Consider the following 15,704-nt stretch of genomic DNA (forward strand, 5'->3'; position numbering starts at 1 on the left):
AAACATCTAGTATTTATCCCCCGGAAAGCGGCAACCGCAAAGTAAATAAATGAGTGGGAGACCGTAAAACCTGGCAGGATTTCCGCTCGTCTTGTCGTGAACTACATGTCCCATGAAGCCACGGCGACCTGATGCGTGTCCACTTTGCCATCCACTTGGAGAAAGTCTTACTCAGCCTGGTGCGACCCGCGGGGCCAATCCCCTCACCCGGTGCCTAGGGCAGGAACCTGAGACGATTCGCCCCCAATGATGCTCCAGTTGCAAGAGCAACGCAAATTTATCATTGTCCAGAGAAAGAGGAACAGTGTGGTTCTTTCCAATTTCAGCAGAACGGCTGGCACTCTCCAATTGTACAAGGCTGCGCTGGGGTTGTGATTTTCCTTGGGAAAGTGGAGACCCGCGCGCCCCCCCTGCACAGCAAGCAACACCTTTGGAGCCGTTTCTGCTGCTGCAGTCGACCTACTTGCCGTGCCCAAACCACGGCTTGTTCCGTCCACTTCTTTTATTTCATTTATCCATAGATCATTTTGATAGTCCGTCTTGTAAATGTTTAGCATTTTGCTACTTTATTATTTCTTTCTGGGGACATTTCCAGCATTTGCCGAGACTGGCGAAGAGAGACGACTGAGCCCAGAGAAGAGTGAAATATGGGGACCAGGGCTGAAAGCAGCTGTTGTCCTTCCTGCGCGCTTTTTCTATATTCAGGCGGTGGATACATTAGGAAATAAGTAAGTTGAGAAACAGCTGCCTAATTATTTTGGAATGCTGCTAAAGCTTACTGTTACTTCCTTCAAGTTCTATCCACCCAAGAACTCGTTTCTCCACAGCAGTTTAAATTCCAGGATATTTGGGTGCTATCCATATCTGGTTGTAAATTGTCTTTCTCAGTCCCAACCAATCTTTGTACCTTTAGAAATAATTTGGAATTAACTGTTTTCTTGCCTATTTTGATAGGGATTCCCATATGACTAGAGATACAAAGCCCCTGCACTTTGCTAGAAATACGATTTCAAGCTACTTTTGCATAAGCTGTTACAAGGAATTTAAATCCAGTTGTTGGTTGGTTCTATCCTTCTCTGGTGCTGCCCTGTTTCCAGGTGGACATCTACAAGTAAATGTGCTTTGAAACTCGAAAAGAAAAGTCAAGCACTTTATAAAACATTAGAGTTTAGAGGAAAAGTATCAAAGAATGAATCTCCTATGTGTTTTTAAACAAACGTTTGTTTCACTCCATGGAATTTAACAATTGAAATTATACTCAAAACTTATTTTTAGAATTCACATACTTCTGAAAATGTCTTTTTTTTATTGCTGACCATGTATATTTTGTAGGAAAAAAAAGATGTTAGAAATAAACTTTCCAGTAGAATTGGAGAGACTAAACACAATCTTAACAGCAAGAACACTCAAAAAACTTCCATATAGTATCACTTAGGTGATATACTATCTACTGGCTTTCGCCCATGCTGGGCATGATTTGTAATACTAATTTTTAAAACAATCATTGAGAGAGATTTTTCAAAAGATCTTTAAGGTCCCATTTGATCAAAAATTTCTAGATGTGATGGGCATGAAATAAGGTAGTTAAGAATATTTTTATATGAAATGCATAAATATGTTCTATGTTTATATAGATTACTTATCTTATCATAATTCTTTGTGATTTTCTAATGAAGCTTTTCAATATCTCAGCCATTGTCATCTTTTTTTTTAATATCTGATTCATACTCATTCTAGTAATAAAAGTATAAGAGAGAAGATAAGTGTGTGTTAGAGGGAGAACATAAAGAAGAGTAAGGTTCACAGACTAGGGAGCATTATCTTTGTGCATTTGTTCCTTAAAACAATTCTTGTATATTATTATTCTTTCTGTCACAGGTTCACATCTTCTCCAGGTGAAAAGGTATTCCAGATTAAAATCTCAGCACCAGATGAGCAATTCACTAGAGTTGGAGTCCAGGTTTTGGACCGAAAGGATGGATCCTTCATAGTCAGATATAGAATGTATGCAAGCTACAAAAATCTGAAGGTAGAAGTTAAATTCCAAGGTCAACATGTGGCCAAATCTCCATATATTTTAAAAGGTAAATTAGAACATAATTTTAAAACAGCTATTTGAGTACAATGAGGCATGTCGTTTATTCAATAAAAACAAGTTAGCATAATACTTTTTCCACTGAAAGAAAAAAAATTAACATTTCCTACTCATAAGCTAAATTGAGAACCCGGTAGATAAATGCAAGATTTGAATGGAAATGATATAATTCACTAAAGAGGAAAGAACACACATTCATAGAGAATTTGTTCCTTGAATACCCAACATTAGCAAGAATAATCAAGCTATATACAAGATGGGCATAAATGACACTTTATTGGAGGTATAAGTCAAATAACGGATAAGCATTTTTGAAATTTGATCACTTCAGGAAGAGAGAAGGCTTGAAGCAAAGAGGGGAAGTTGACTGTTTATTTTTTTATGGTTTTTTTTTTTGTCTTCCAATAGTATTTTTTTTCAGAGAAATTCTATGATTTTTTTAATATAAGATGAGATTATAGCTGCATTATCTAGAGCCATAACCCTCCATCTCAGTAGAGACAGTTCCCTAAAACAGTAGAAAAGCAATGTATATACAAAGACACAAAATTTTCTTGTTCTCTACCTTCAAGAAATCAAATGTTTTAAAAAGTGTCTAGGTTCCCTTCTCACATTCCACCAGGACCACATGGTTCAATATAACCTGCTAGAAAAGATTCCATTGTTGACTACTGCCTTGGTCTGGTAGGAATCCGCAAATTATAGAAAGGAATGACAATAAAAATCCAATTCAGATTCTGTTGTGTTATTTCTATAAACAGGAATCAGTTCATTACAATATGAACTGTTTTGAAGATTGCCTCATGTTTTGTACAATTCTTGAAAAAAAATAAAAGCATAATTAGGGTTCTTGCTTTACTTATATTGTTATTATGATTTACCCATTGAATAAAATACCTGGGACACTAAGAAACTGTATAACAAATCATTCAAATATTAATTTCATATCACTTTTGTCTTTCATTGAAACAGGTATACTTCTTTGGTATCTTTTTACCAATGTATGGTTAGTGTTAAGTACACAAAACATAAAGAATGATGGACTGTATAATAATAATAGCAACTGTGAGCAAATATTAGTACCCATCTGCTTTCTTTTGAATCTGGGCAACTTAGACCTGTGAAAATATCCTGACTTTACTGTGAAGAGCTGTCAGAACAGAAAATTGACTTATTAGTGATGCCTCAGTGTGATAAATATGTGTTTTGGGGGGGGGGGTTTTATTGAATTTTATCAGGGTGACACTGGTTAATATAATTATGCAGGTTTCAGATGCCCAATTCTATAACACATCTCTGTACACCGTATTGTTTTCACCCCCGCCCCAGTCAAATCTTCATCAGCATTTGTCACCGTCATGCCTTGCTCTACCTCCCTCACCCCACCCCTAGCAATCTCCACACAGTTGTCCAAAAAATATTTTTCTTCTAAAAAAGTTTTTTCCATCAAAATACCCTTCCTCTCACCTAGGCCAAATTTGTGAAACCATACTAGGGATATCTGTTTTGTTCCAAATACTGAGTGAAATTTTTACTGTATAATTTGTTGCTTGTGTGTACTTAGGGCCAGTTTACCACGAGAACTGCGACTGTCCTCTGGAAGATAGTGCAGCCTGGCTACAGGAGATGAACTGCCCAGAAACCTTTGCTCAGATTCAGAGAGATCTGGCACATTTCCCTACTGTTGATCCAGAAAAGATTGCAGCGGAAATCCCGAAGAGATTTGGACAAAGGCAAAGCTTGTGTCACTATACTTTAAAGGATAACAAGGTACAATTTGTGATTGAGGTTTGCTTGTTTGTGATTTTTTTTTTGGACCATATGGCTACAATTAGCTACATATTTTACTAAAAATCATTCTGAAGGTCATTGTGATAAGCTTTACCTCAGTGAAGCCTGCCAGGACTTTTAGACTAACATAATAAACATTCAATTATCTTTTAGGTTTATATCAAGACTCATGGTGAACATGTAGGTTTTAGAATTTTCATGGATGCCATACTACTTTCTTTGACTAGAAAAGTAAGTATTTCTTTTCTTTTATGTATAATAAACAATTTAAGCCCTGGTTTTATATTTTTTCAAACCAAAAATAATATCAGGGGTGTTCTATTTTGGAGCCTTATTATAATACTCTTCTGAAATTTTATATCATGTGGGATGCATGTGTTAACTTCCTAGGCCTGCTGTAACGGAGTACTACAAACTGGTGGCTTAAAACAACAGAAATCTATTCTCTCAGTCTGAAGCCTAGAAGTTTGAGGTCAGGGCATCAGCAGGGCTCTGCTTCCTGTGATCCCTATAGGGGAGAACCCTTTTTGGCTCTTCCTAACTTCTGCTGGTTCCTGCAGTCCTTGGCATTCTTTGGTTTGCAGCTGCATCGCTCCAACTTCTGTCTTTGTTGTCACATGGCATTATCCATGTGTGTCTTTATGTCTTCACCTCTTCTCACTAGGACACCAGTCATATCAGATTAAGGGCCCACCCTACTCCACTATGATCTCATCTTAACTCATTACTTCTGCAAATAACTCGTTACTACTTCCATATAATGTCATTCTGAAATACTGGGGTTTAGGACTTGGCATATCTTTTGGGAGAATGCACTCGATCTTATGACAGTGCCTTGTAGAGAGAAATGCCTTACAATAAAATTATTTGGGGTCTACACCTAAAAAAGACATTCCGTATTCTGAATCCTGTTCCTTGGCATAATGTTCTTTAATGGGGTTCTAGTGAAGTACTTGACAGCGATAGTGAAACAGTTGATATGAAAAACTATACCATCATTTTTACCAGTTGCTTACTAGCTATTTATAGAACATCCTGTATGCATGCACCTATTGGTTGAATTACTCATGGAAAATAATAATACCTTTCTTAAGATTGCAAAGCATTTACAGTGAGTTAATTCTGAATGTGAGTAGCTATATAGTATTAGTCTTTTGCCTCCCTAATGCTAAGACATCAGAGGACCGACAAGTATTTCTTGCTCATCTGTGTCAGTCCATAGAAAAATAAGAATATTCCTTAGGACTCCAGTATCTCAAAATGCTTCTCAAACTGACCAGTGCAGTTCTTGCCTTAAAATATATATAAAATCTATCTATCTTATTTCACAAATACCCTAAACGTTTTCCCATGGTTGGGTTCTTTCAACACATTTGTGCCAGAAGAGGCAGATCAGCTTGGAAGTGACTAGTATTGGCTTTAGTTTTAGAGTTCAGTTCAAATCCTGGTCCCATCACCTACTGTATTTTAAAATAGAAGTACCTGGCTTATTAACCAGGAATTAGAGTTAGAGTCTCAAGTGCCATGTGTTGTAGTTATTTTCTAGAAATTCTCTTTCTCTCTAATCATCTTAGAGTCCCCTGGCAGTATTAGAACACAGATTTCCTTTATCATTTCATTCTTTTTTTTTTTTTTTTTTTTACAGAGACAGAGAGTGAGTCAGAGAGAGGGATAGACAGGGACAGACAGGAACGGAGAGATGAGAAGCATCAATCATTAGTTTTTCGTTGAGCATTGTGACACCTTAGTTGTTCATTGATTGTTTTCTCATATGTGCCTTGACCACGGGCCTTCAGCAGACCAAGTAACCCCTTGCTTAAGCCAGCAACCCTGGGTCCAAGCTGGTGAGCTTTTTGCTCAAGCCAGATGAGCCCGCGCTCAAGCTGGCGACTTCGGGGTCTCAAACCTGGGTCCTTCCACATACCAGTCCAACGCTCTATTCACTGTGCCACCGCCTGGTCAGGCTATCATTTCATTCTTATTGAAGCAAGTCTGTTGGCCCATATAGATAACCTAGAAAGGAAATCCAGTATGCTTACATATATGACAATACTCTTGTCTCTCCCACTATTCAGAACAAGGTAATTATCATTACCTAGAGGTTGGCCTTTCCTTTGATATGATTTCTAATTTTTATTGTGTTTCATTGCTCACTGTGTGTTTAAGTTGTGCTGCAGGATAGAATATGAGTGTGGCCATGGTTAAAAGGCAGGTACGTACCACCCAGTAAAGAACAAACAACAGGTCACTAAGAACAAACAACAGGACCACCAGGGTCAAGTGGTCTAACATTTACTTAGAGGAAAGGATAGAGAGTCTGCTGACAAAGAGTCAGCAGAACACAGAGAACACCTTTCAATGCGGCCTTCCCCCAGGGCCAGTGGATCCATCCACAGCCAGCCACCCTCCCACTTTCTGCGGCAGTGGAAGCGCCCTGACCCCTTCCTGGGGGGTCTGAAATACAACACGTGAGGGTGTGACTGAGGGCCATTGACCCCTGCATTTAAGCAGAAAAGAAATAGAATATTCCTTCACTAGGAGAGTCTCCTAGCCCAAAGTATGAGGGTTCTCTATGTCTTGGTGAGGAAATGTGCCAGGTCCTAGACTGTTCTTATTTGGCCTGAAAGACTGCATGCAGGACCCTGCCTTTCCCAACACGTTGATCAATAGAAGGCATTATACAATGCAAGAAATGTAAATAAGCTGTTCTCTTTTTCCCAGGTGAGGATGCCCGATGTGGAGTTTTTTGTTAATTTGGGAGACTGGCCTTTGGAAAAAAAGAAATCCAAATCCAGTTCACAGATCCATCCAATCTTTTCCTGGTGTGGCTCCACCGATTCCAGAGATATTGTGATGCCTACGTATGACCTGACTGACTCTGTCCTAGAAACCATGGGCCGGTGAGATCGGGTCGCAGATGACCCAGAGCCTTGGGGTTTTTCTGTGGTGAGTTCTTTCCCAGGAACCTTGGTGATGTGATGGTTTGGAAGGAAAATGTGTTGTACTCTCTGTCTTCCAGAGTAAGTCTGGATATGATGTCTGTGCAAGCTAACACGGGTCCTCCCTGGGAAAGCAAAAACTCCACAGCTGTCTGGAGAGGACGCGACAGCCGCAAAGAGAGACTCGAGCTGGTTAAACTCAGCAGAAAACACCCAGAACTCATAGATGCTGCCTTCACCAACTTTTTCTTCTTTAAACACGATGAAAGCCTGTATGGTCCCATTGTGAAACACATTTCATTTTTTGATTTCTTCAAGGTATGACGTCATCTGTGACCAATCCTTTTTGTTTTTCTAAATACAGTTGACCCTATAAAAAAAAATAATAATAATAAATAAATAAATACAGTTGACCCATGAACGAAATGGAATTGAACAGATCCACTTATAGCCTGTTTCTTTTTTTTCCCCCCAATATACAGTCAGCCCTCTATTTCCCCAGTTTTTGTATCCATGGGTTCAACCAACTGCAGATCAAAAACAGATTTTCATCTGAGGCTGAGAATCCGCAGATTTGGAGGGCCAGCTGTGTGCATTGATCTATGCCATTTTATAGAAGGAACTTGATCTTCTGTAGAGTTGGGTATCCATAGGGGTCCTGGCATAAATCCTCCCTGGATACCAAGGGAAAACTGTGGGGAGAGTCAAAAGTTATACACGAGATTTTGACAGTGCTAGGGTATGGGAGTCAGTCCCCCTAAACCCCATGTTGTCCCAGGGTCCACTGTATTTGCGTTTGGGAGAGAGGTGAGCATAAAACTCAGTGAAGGTGTAGGGCCCCAGGGGCTGGTTAGGCAACCTAGGTCTGTGCTCAGTACCCAGCCCTGACATTAAATATACGTCAGGGAGTTTAGGGCCAGGGGACAGCTGTCAAGTTTAGAGCCAGGGGACAGCTGTCATTTTTTCCCCCAACTGACCCTCAAGATAAACACATTTCAGCTCCAAAACCATTTTTTATTAATAAATACATGTAAGTGATTTTACAAATACTTCTCCCCAGAGCTACAACTTGACAATAGACTAAAAAAAAAAGATATAAACCAGGTGTCTCTTATCAGGCCTTTTGGTGGGGGGATGACTTGAAAACCACCCAAAAGGTCTGTGTGGGAATTCTGGAGATTAGGGAGCGCTTTCTGTATCTAGAATGTGGATTGATCATGTTTCATGGGAGGTGACTTTTTTGCTAACAACTTCACTTTTCACACAGTAAGACATTGCCCTGTTCTCTAGTTTTTGAAGTCCCATGTGGTGGGGAGAAAGGTGGGCAAGGCAAAGATGAGCAAGCTCGGTCTGTGCTGTATATGCCAAGAGTTTTTGTTTAGTTTTGTTTTGATGGGTTATATGGCAGCATAACTCACATTGTCAGTGTTTCCATATGCATATCACAGAGATTTTTGAAATATGGTTAAAACCAAAGAGAGCTAATTCCAGCCATCCCTCCTTAGGGTATTCTGGCATGCCTTTGCTTTATTCTTACCTGTTGAGTCTGCTACAGTTAACGACTGTTGATTACTACAGTGCTGTGAATATATTTATTCATGGGTGTACTTGCCTTAGAGCTTGTTAATTTCCTTAAGAATTGTGTGTGACCATCTGATGTTTAAAAGGTATGGTTGACATGGAATAGAATGCACCATCATCAGGTGCTCATGTGTGATCAATAAAGTAGTAGAGAAACTACAAGTTACTATAAATCAATCTTTCCTTAGGTTGTAGCCTGAGGACAACAGTTAGTTTATTAATTTACTGGATAGTGGTCTCTTTGAGAAACTTATGAGAGCATCGAAATAAGCCTTCCACTCAGCATGTTATATAATAGCACTTACTAAGTGGTGAAAGCAGTGGACAGAATCTGGGCAAATCTGATGGTGGTGAGGCTTTCTGTGTGGAAAGGGGAAGAGAATAATGAGAGTAGAAAAAAGGAAATTTATTGGGGGTTCTTATACTTTACTGCTGTTTCACAGCATAAGTATCAAATAAACATTGATGGCACTGTCGCAGCCTATCGCCTGCCATATCTTCTAGTCGGCGACAGTGTTGTGCTGAAGCAGGACTCCATCTACTATGAACACTTTTACAATGAGCTGCAGCCCTGGAAACACTACATTCCAGTTAAAAGCAACCTGAGCGATCTTCTAGAAAAACTTCAATGGGCAAAAGATCACGATGAAGAGGTCAGTTTTCTTGTACTGTAATACCATGGGTTCATTTTAAATATCTGCTTGGTATGCTCAGATATAGACCTTTACCTGTAAATAGGAAGCCCCATGGTTAGCAGTTTCATGCAGGGTGAACACAAGCATAGTGGCTTGGATCAGCTGTCCAGTCTGATGAAACAAAAAGTGAAGGCTTGGCCTTGACAATGCTCTCATCTTTAGTCAGATTGATCTGAGCCTCAAGCACTCTCTCACATCTCCTGGAAACATGGAAATTAGGATAGCCAGCCTGGCAAGAGGAAAAGCTGACTGCTATGGATGAAAAGGAGGGATTACATGAAATAAACTTCAAACCAATTCCTGAAACACTTTAAGGCAGTACTTTAAGCTTAATGCGGCATTTACATTATAAAGTCATCATTACTTCATTTAATGTATATCTTTTCTAAGAGAGGCTTATTTCTAAAAGGTTTAATATGACTTCTCAAATTTCAAGTCTTAAAAACTTCCCTTTAATTTGAACATACTCTGTTAACTGTTCCCTGTACCACGAAAGACTATCCCCAAAGATATTTTTCCCACTGTTGTCTCACTAAAATGTACCCTGAAGATTAGTTTTTATATTTCTGCATGGGGGAAAATATGTTTCATTAAAGAATTTTTTTGTTGTTCCCACAGGCGAAGAAGATAGCAAAAACAGGACAAGAATTTGCAAGAGATAATCTCATGGGTGATGACATATTCTGTTATTATTTTAAACTTTTCCAGGTCAGTATTTTTCTATGAAAAGAGCATCTAACTTGTAATTGATCATATTAGTAGCAAATAATATTTCACTTAACAATGTCTGAAAGTATATAAGGAGATAAATGTACACCTCTATGGGTAAAAATCAAGGATAATGAAAATAGTAGAAAACCAAAGATTAGCTAGTACATAATGCTACAACATTAAAGGAAAACTATTAATGTTAGAGCTGTAGGGTATGTGGTTAAGATATTGGCATCTGATTCTGCAAAATCACTGTGCGTGGGTTCCTATTTCCTCTCTACAATATTACTGCTGCCTTACCATTTCTTGATCTTCAGAGTACAAGCTATGTTTGGAACTATTGTGCTCACTCCATATGAGCCATTATTTGTCTTGGAAATTTTTATGGACTTAAACATTCAGGGATCGTGATTAAAATGTATCTGACAATTCAAAAGATTCTTTTTTTTAAAAGAAATGCAGTAGTAAGCAAGTAATTTACTAATAATAATACTAGATATAAATTAAGCCTTTCTAAATCTCAGAATTGAAGATATTGAGCTTCATATCTTAGGCTCTGGTACAAGATAAAGTTGGTCTTTTATCTGATCTAAATTGGCCTCTTCCCCTTTATAACCTTTCCTAGAGGACAGTGAAGGGATAAAGAGGGTGAAGGTGGAAACTGGTAGAGCAGGGGGATTTACTGTCTAAATTCCTGAAGAGCTACAAGGTAGTGTTCCTTTACTCAACTCACATATACTAGCACATAAGCACCTGACATAGAGCCTGGCACAGAAGAAGCACATAATGAATGAAGATGGGGGGACTGGTTCTGTACAAGCCATGGTGGGTAAGACAGAAATAGTCTCTGTCCTCAAATTCTCAGTCTAGGGAAAATCATGTGCACAATTATATTTTCATTGCAAGACAAAGGCAGTAAAACCTAAGTAAAAAAATACAAGTTCGTGGAGGATGAATAAGGAGAGATGGATCCTTAGAACTAGGCAGCCAGTGTCCAAAGAACAGCTGCCCCTCAGAAGCTCTGTTGTTGAATGTTTAAGGGGAGTATGGAGGACTTTGTATATTGTAACTTGACATGTGAGTTAAATGGGACCATATTCTAGCAAATTCCAGCATATCTAATTCGGTAAATATACTTTAAGTATTACAAAAGAAATGCTTTTTGTATTGTTACCTATCCAGGAATATGCCAGTTTACTAGTGAGTGAGCCCCAAATCCGAGAGGGCATGAAGAGGGTAGAACCACAGACCGAGGATGACCTCTTTCCTTGCACATGCCATAGGAAACAGGTAACCAGACTCGCCAATGGCAATGTAAGAGCTGACTTTGAGCCACGTCTTCCTTTATTCCTTTAGTCTTTCAGTTAAGCAACAAGTATTTGAATTTCTCCTGGAGCCTCCAATCAATTCATTATACCAGGGACATAGGTATAATAGGTAATAACAAGGCCAAAGAAAGGGCACTAAGATGCAGTTAAGTAAGAAAGCATAGGATCTCCCAACAAAGTGGAGGAGAGCCTTTTGTTAATGTGAGAATTCAGATCACATGGCATTGGACTAGATGTTCAATTTTTAAAGTATTTTCACTTGTATCATCTAATAGCCTCATCTCCCTGTAAGATAGGTTTGGTGCAAAGTTCATCATCCCAATTTAGAGTTGAAAAAATATATAACCATGATTAATCATGTTAGCAGATGACTCATGAAAAACAATCTGTGTTGGTACCACTACATACTGATTTCGTTTATAAAAGGCAGATTCACATAGGGACTTGTCAGGCTAAACAGGACCTTAGAGGTCATCCAGGAAATACATTCATTTTACGGTTAACAAAACCGATCCCAAAGAGGTTAGTTCAGAATCAGCTAGCTGGATTACAGCAAAGCCAGTGCCAAAAACCAGTCTCTCATCTTCAAATTGTGCATGTGGTTGTGCATAAAAACGGTGCAGCAGGACAGAGTCATCTTGATTATAGTTGTTTTTTATTTAAAGGAACTTATATTGTATAAAATTGTGGCTTATATATATTATGTATTATATATTGACATTATTTTAAGTAACATCATGTCTCTGAACAAATAAACTCAATATTGTGGTATTGTAACCAAAACTGAGAAGGAAAATTATTATGTCTGCCTTTAAAAGGAATAAAGTGGCCACAACCCAGTGGTGTGATGAAACCAGCTCAGACAAGCCCACTGACTGTTAAATAGTTAGAAACTTTGCACAGTTGCTAAATTTTGGTATCTTGGAATCTGCCTCGTGGGAATATTTACACCATGTCAGTAGCACGCGCTATAAATCAGAGTTTTGATTTTACTGATTTTATTTTGTTTTGTTTTGTTTTTTGAGAATTGATTTGCCACCAAATAGTCCTTTGAAATGGTACATCATCAATTAACATTAACTCCTGTCAATGGGCAAAACCATAAAATTAGTTACAAATAGTGACAAACCACATTGCCAGAATAGAAAGGTACCTTTCACAAAGTTAGTGATTTAATGTCAGAATGCTTTTGTGGGCTCCAAATGAACCTGGACAGCTTCCTCTCTCCACTCCTCTTTTTATTTTTTATTTTTGTCTATTTTGAGGGATGTCAAATGATTCCACTGATTTGTAGAATTTAGAGGAGCTGGAATGACAGCTTTGTTTATTTCTTCTTTATTGTTTACCCTCCCCTGTCACTGACAATTCATAACACAAGGCCCTCTACAATGACACAGATCTTAGGTGATTGGATTCCTTATCAGTAGCCCTATAAAACTCTACCCATGGGTGATTCCAAAAACAGTTCTAGACCCTATAAGTCTCTAGCAGGAGTAGTCAACCTTTTTATATCTACTGCCCACTTTTGTATCTCTGTTTGTAGTAAAATTTTCTAACAGCCCACCGGTTCCACAGTAATGGTGATTTATAAAGTAGGGAAGTAACTTTACTTTATAAAATTTATAAAGCAGAGTTACAGCAAGTTAAAGCATATAATAATAATTACTTATCAAGTACTTTATGTTGGGTATTCACTAAGTTTGGCAGGATAAATTTTATAAAACAACTTACTATAGTTAAATCTATCTTTTTATTTATACTTTGGTTGCTCCGCTACCACCCACCATGAAAGCTGGAACGCCCACTAGTGGGCGGTAGGGACCAGGTTGACTACCACTGGTCTATAGCAATAACTTGACCTTTTTGTTCCTTCTTTCTTCTTTAAGGGAAAACAATTAATAGACTAATGTAATTCTTCCTAACTCATATATGATTTCTTTATGGCTCTAAATTTTTGCTTCTTAATTTCAGACCAAAGATGAACTCTGATATGCAAAATTACTTCCCTTCAAATAATGGTGCTCTGAAGATGCTTCTTAACTGAAAAGAAGATTGTTTTTTTAAAGATATTAATTCCATGGATAATATAAATCTGCTATGTGATTGTCTGGGTTATGAAGATATGTTTCCTTTTATTATGCAGTATTCCCATGACTGTACTTTAAAGCACATTTTTAGAATTTTATAATAAAACCACTTTTATTTTAATGGCCTGTGTTATGCTAATTATTGACTGTGTTTGGATCACAGAGCAGTAACAAGAGAGGGAGTCTGGGTCCTGGGCTCAGTGTGCAGCATCACAGTAGCCACCACCTACCCAGACACGTGGTTTACATGACAAAGCAATAAACCTCTGTCTTGTTTACACTATTATTTTGGATTTCAGTAACTCACAGCCAAGCCTAATTCTAACAAATACATCCTACAGAGCCTTTCATGATCTTGTCTCTGCCTGCATCTTTAACCAAATCTCTCACCACTTCCTTATTATGTACTCTGTAGCTCAGCAAAACTAGTCTCTTACCATTCTTTCAATGTCTTGTTTCTTACTTTGCTTATGCATGCTGCCCTTGGTCCGGAATGCCATGACCCTCTCTTCTTCCTCTGACTTAGATGGACTGCAGGGCTCATTTCAGAAACCACCCCTATGCATACTGTACCATTACATTTACCTTGCTGTGGTAGTGATCTAACTGGTTGTCTCTTTCCCTTACCAGATTTTAAACAACATGATTACAAAGACCATGCTTTCTTATATTTAATAAAATACCTGCAACTAGACAAGCTCAATAAATATCGAATGGATAAATGAATGAAAATCACTTTGAATTGTGATTAAGTGAATTAAAAGGAACTAGAAATACTGAAACTGAACCATAATATGATTTACAAATTCCTTTACCTAATAGGTGCCCTTTCATCTACCTTGCAGTTAGTCTGTGAGAAATTTTACTTGTGTTGCATCTTTATACATAAATATAACATGTATCTTTAGCTTAAAATAATTATAAGAAAACACCCATGTAACCACTAAGAAAGATTATTTGCTTGACAAACTTTAGTCAGACTCGTGAAACTTCTAGGCCCATCAATGCACTTCCTTATAAAACAGAGGTCGGGAACTTTTTTGGCTGAGGGAGCCATGAATAACACATATTTTAAAATGTAATTCCGTGAGAGCCATACAATGACCCGTGTACGTTACACATTATCCAATAAAAATTTGGTGTTGTCCCGGAGGACAGCTGTGATTGGCTCCAGCCACCCGCATGAACATGAGCGGTAGGAAATGAATGGATTGTAATACATGAGAATGTTTTATATTTTTAACATTATTATTTTTTTTTATTAAAGATTTGTCTGGCCTGACCTGTGGTGGCGCAGTGGATAAAGCGTCGACCTGGAAATGCTGAGGTCGCCGGTTCGAAACCCTGGGCTTGCCTGGTCAAGGCACATATGGGAGTTGATGCTTCCAGCTCCTCTCCCCTGTCTCTCTTCTCTCCGTCTCTCTCTCTCCTCTCTAAAATGAATAAATAAGATAAAAAATTAAAAGGAAAAAAAAAAGATTTGTCTGCGAGCCAGATGCAGCCATCAAAAGCCACATCTGGCTCATGAGCCATAGGTTCCTGACCCCTGTTATAAAATCGAGTTTCAGCAAGAACTATGCTAAGTCCTTTTAGCAAGAATACCCCAGCCTCCAGTGCAGTTGGTTGTAAATTTGCTGAAAATCATTGAATTGAACTCTTGGAGTGGATTTTATATCACGTAAATGAAGTTTTTTTAAAAAACTATAGCTAGAAAATTAAGAGTCAAGAAATGCTCATTAAGACTTGAAATTCAGAAAACTGCTTGAGATAAATGACAAGTGGTTTTCTGAATTTTATTTCCTTACATGTTCTGTGGTAGAAAAGAGGGCAGTCAGCAAACATACTAGTCTTGGGGAAGATTCATTCATTCAGAGAGTCAGACAGGGAAGTGGAGGACCCAGGTTCGAAACACCAAGGTCGCCAGCTTGAACACCGGTTAATCTGGTTTGAGCAAGGCTCACCAGCTTGAGCCCAAGGTTACTGGCTTGAGGAAGGGGTCACTCGCTCTACTGTAGTCCCCCAGTCAAGGCACATATGAGAAAGCAATCAATGAACAACTAAGGTGCCGCAACAAAAAATGTATGCTTCTCATCTCTCTCCCTTCCTGTCTGTCTGTCCCTGTCCCTGTCTCTCTCTCTCTGTCTGTCTGACACACACACACACACACACACACACACACACACACACACACACAAGTAATGATACCTAAGCAAGTGGTGGCACAGTGGATAGAGCGTCTGTCTGACTGGGACACAGAGGACCCAGGTTCAAAACCCCGAGGACACTGGCTTGATCGGGCTCATCTGGTTTGAGCTCATCAGCTTGAACCCAAGGTCGCTGGCTTGAGCAAGGGGTCACCTGCTCTGCTGTAGCCCCCCCCCCCCCAATTACCCCTGTCAAGGCACAATTGAGAAAGCAATCAATGAATAACTAAGGACCTGCAACAAAGAATTGGTGCTTCTCATCTGTCTCTTTTC

At 38.7% G+C, this 15,704-nt stretch overlaps 1 protein-coding gene across 1 annotated transcript; it reads left to right on the forward strand.

Annotated features, from left to right (window-relative positions):
* The first annotated feature begins 544 nt into the window (after positions 1–544).
* POGLUT2 (protein O-glucosyltransferase 2) lies at positions 545–13,348 on the forward strand. Its single transcript, XM_066380599.1, has 10 exons — positions 545–728; positions 1,879–2,084; positions 3,660–3,865; positions 4,040–4,117; positions 6,608–6,786; positions 6,906–7,143; positions 8,850–9,059; positions 9,720–9,809; positions 10,995–11,102; positions 13,112–13,348. Exons 1-10 carry the CDS (start codon positions 547–549, stop codon positions 13,127–13,129), a joined length of 1,515 nt encoding a protein of 504 aa, XP_066236696.1. The 5' UTR covers positions 545–546; the 3' UTR covers positions 13,130–13,348.
* Positions 13,349–15,704: the final 2,356 nt, after the last annotated feature.

This window comes from Saccopteryx leptura, chromosome 4 (genome assembly GCF_036850995.1).
Source record: "Saccopteryx leptura isolate mSacLep1 chromosome 4, mSacLep1_pri_phased_curated, whole genome shotgun sequence".
Lineage (NCBI taxonomy): Eukaryota > Metazoa > Chordata > Mammalia > Chiroptera > Emballonuridae > Saccopteryx > Saccopteryx leptura.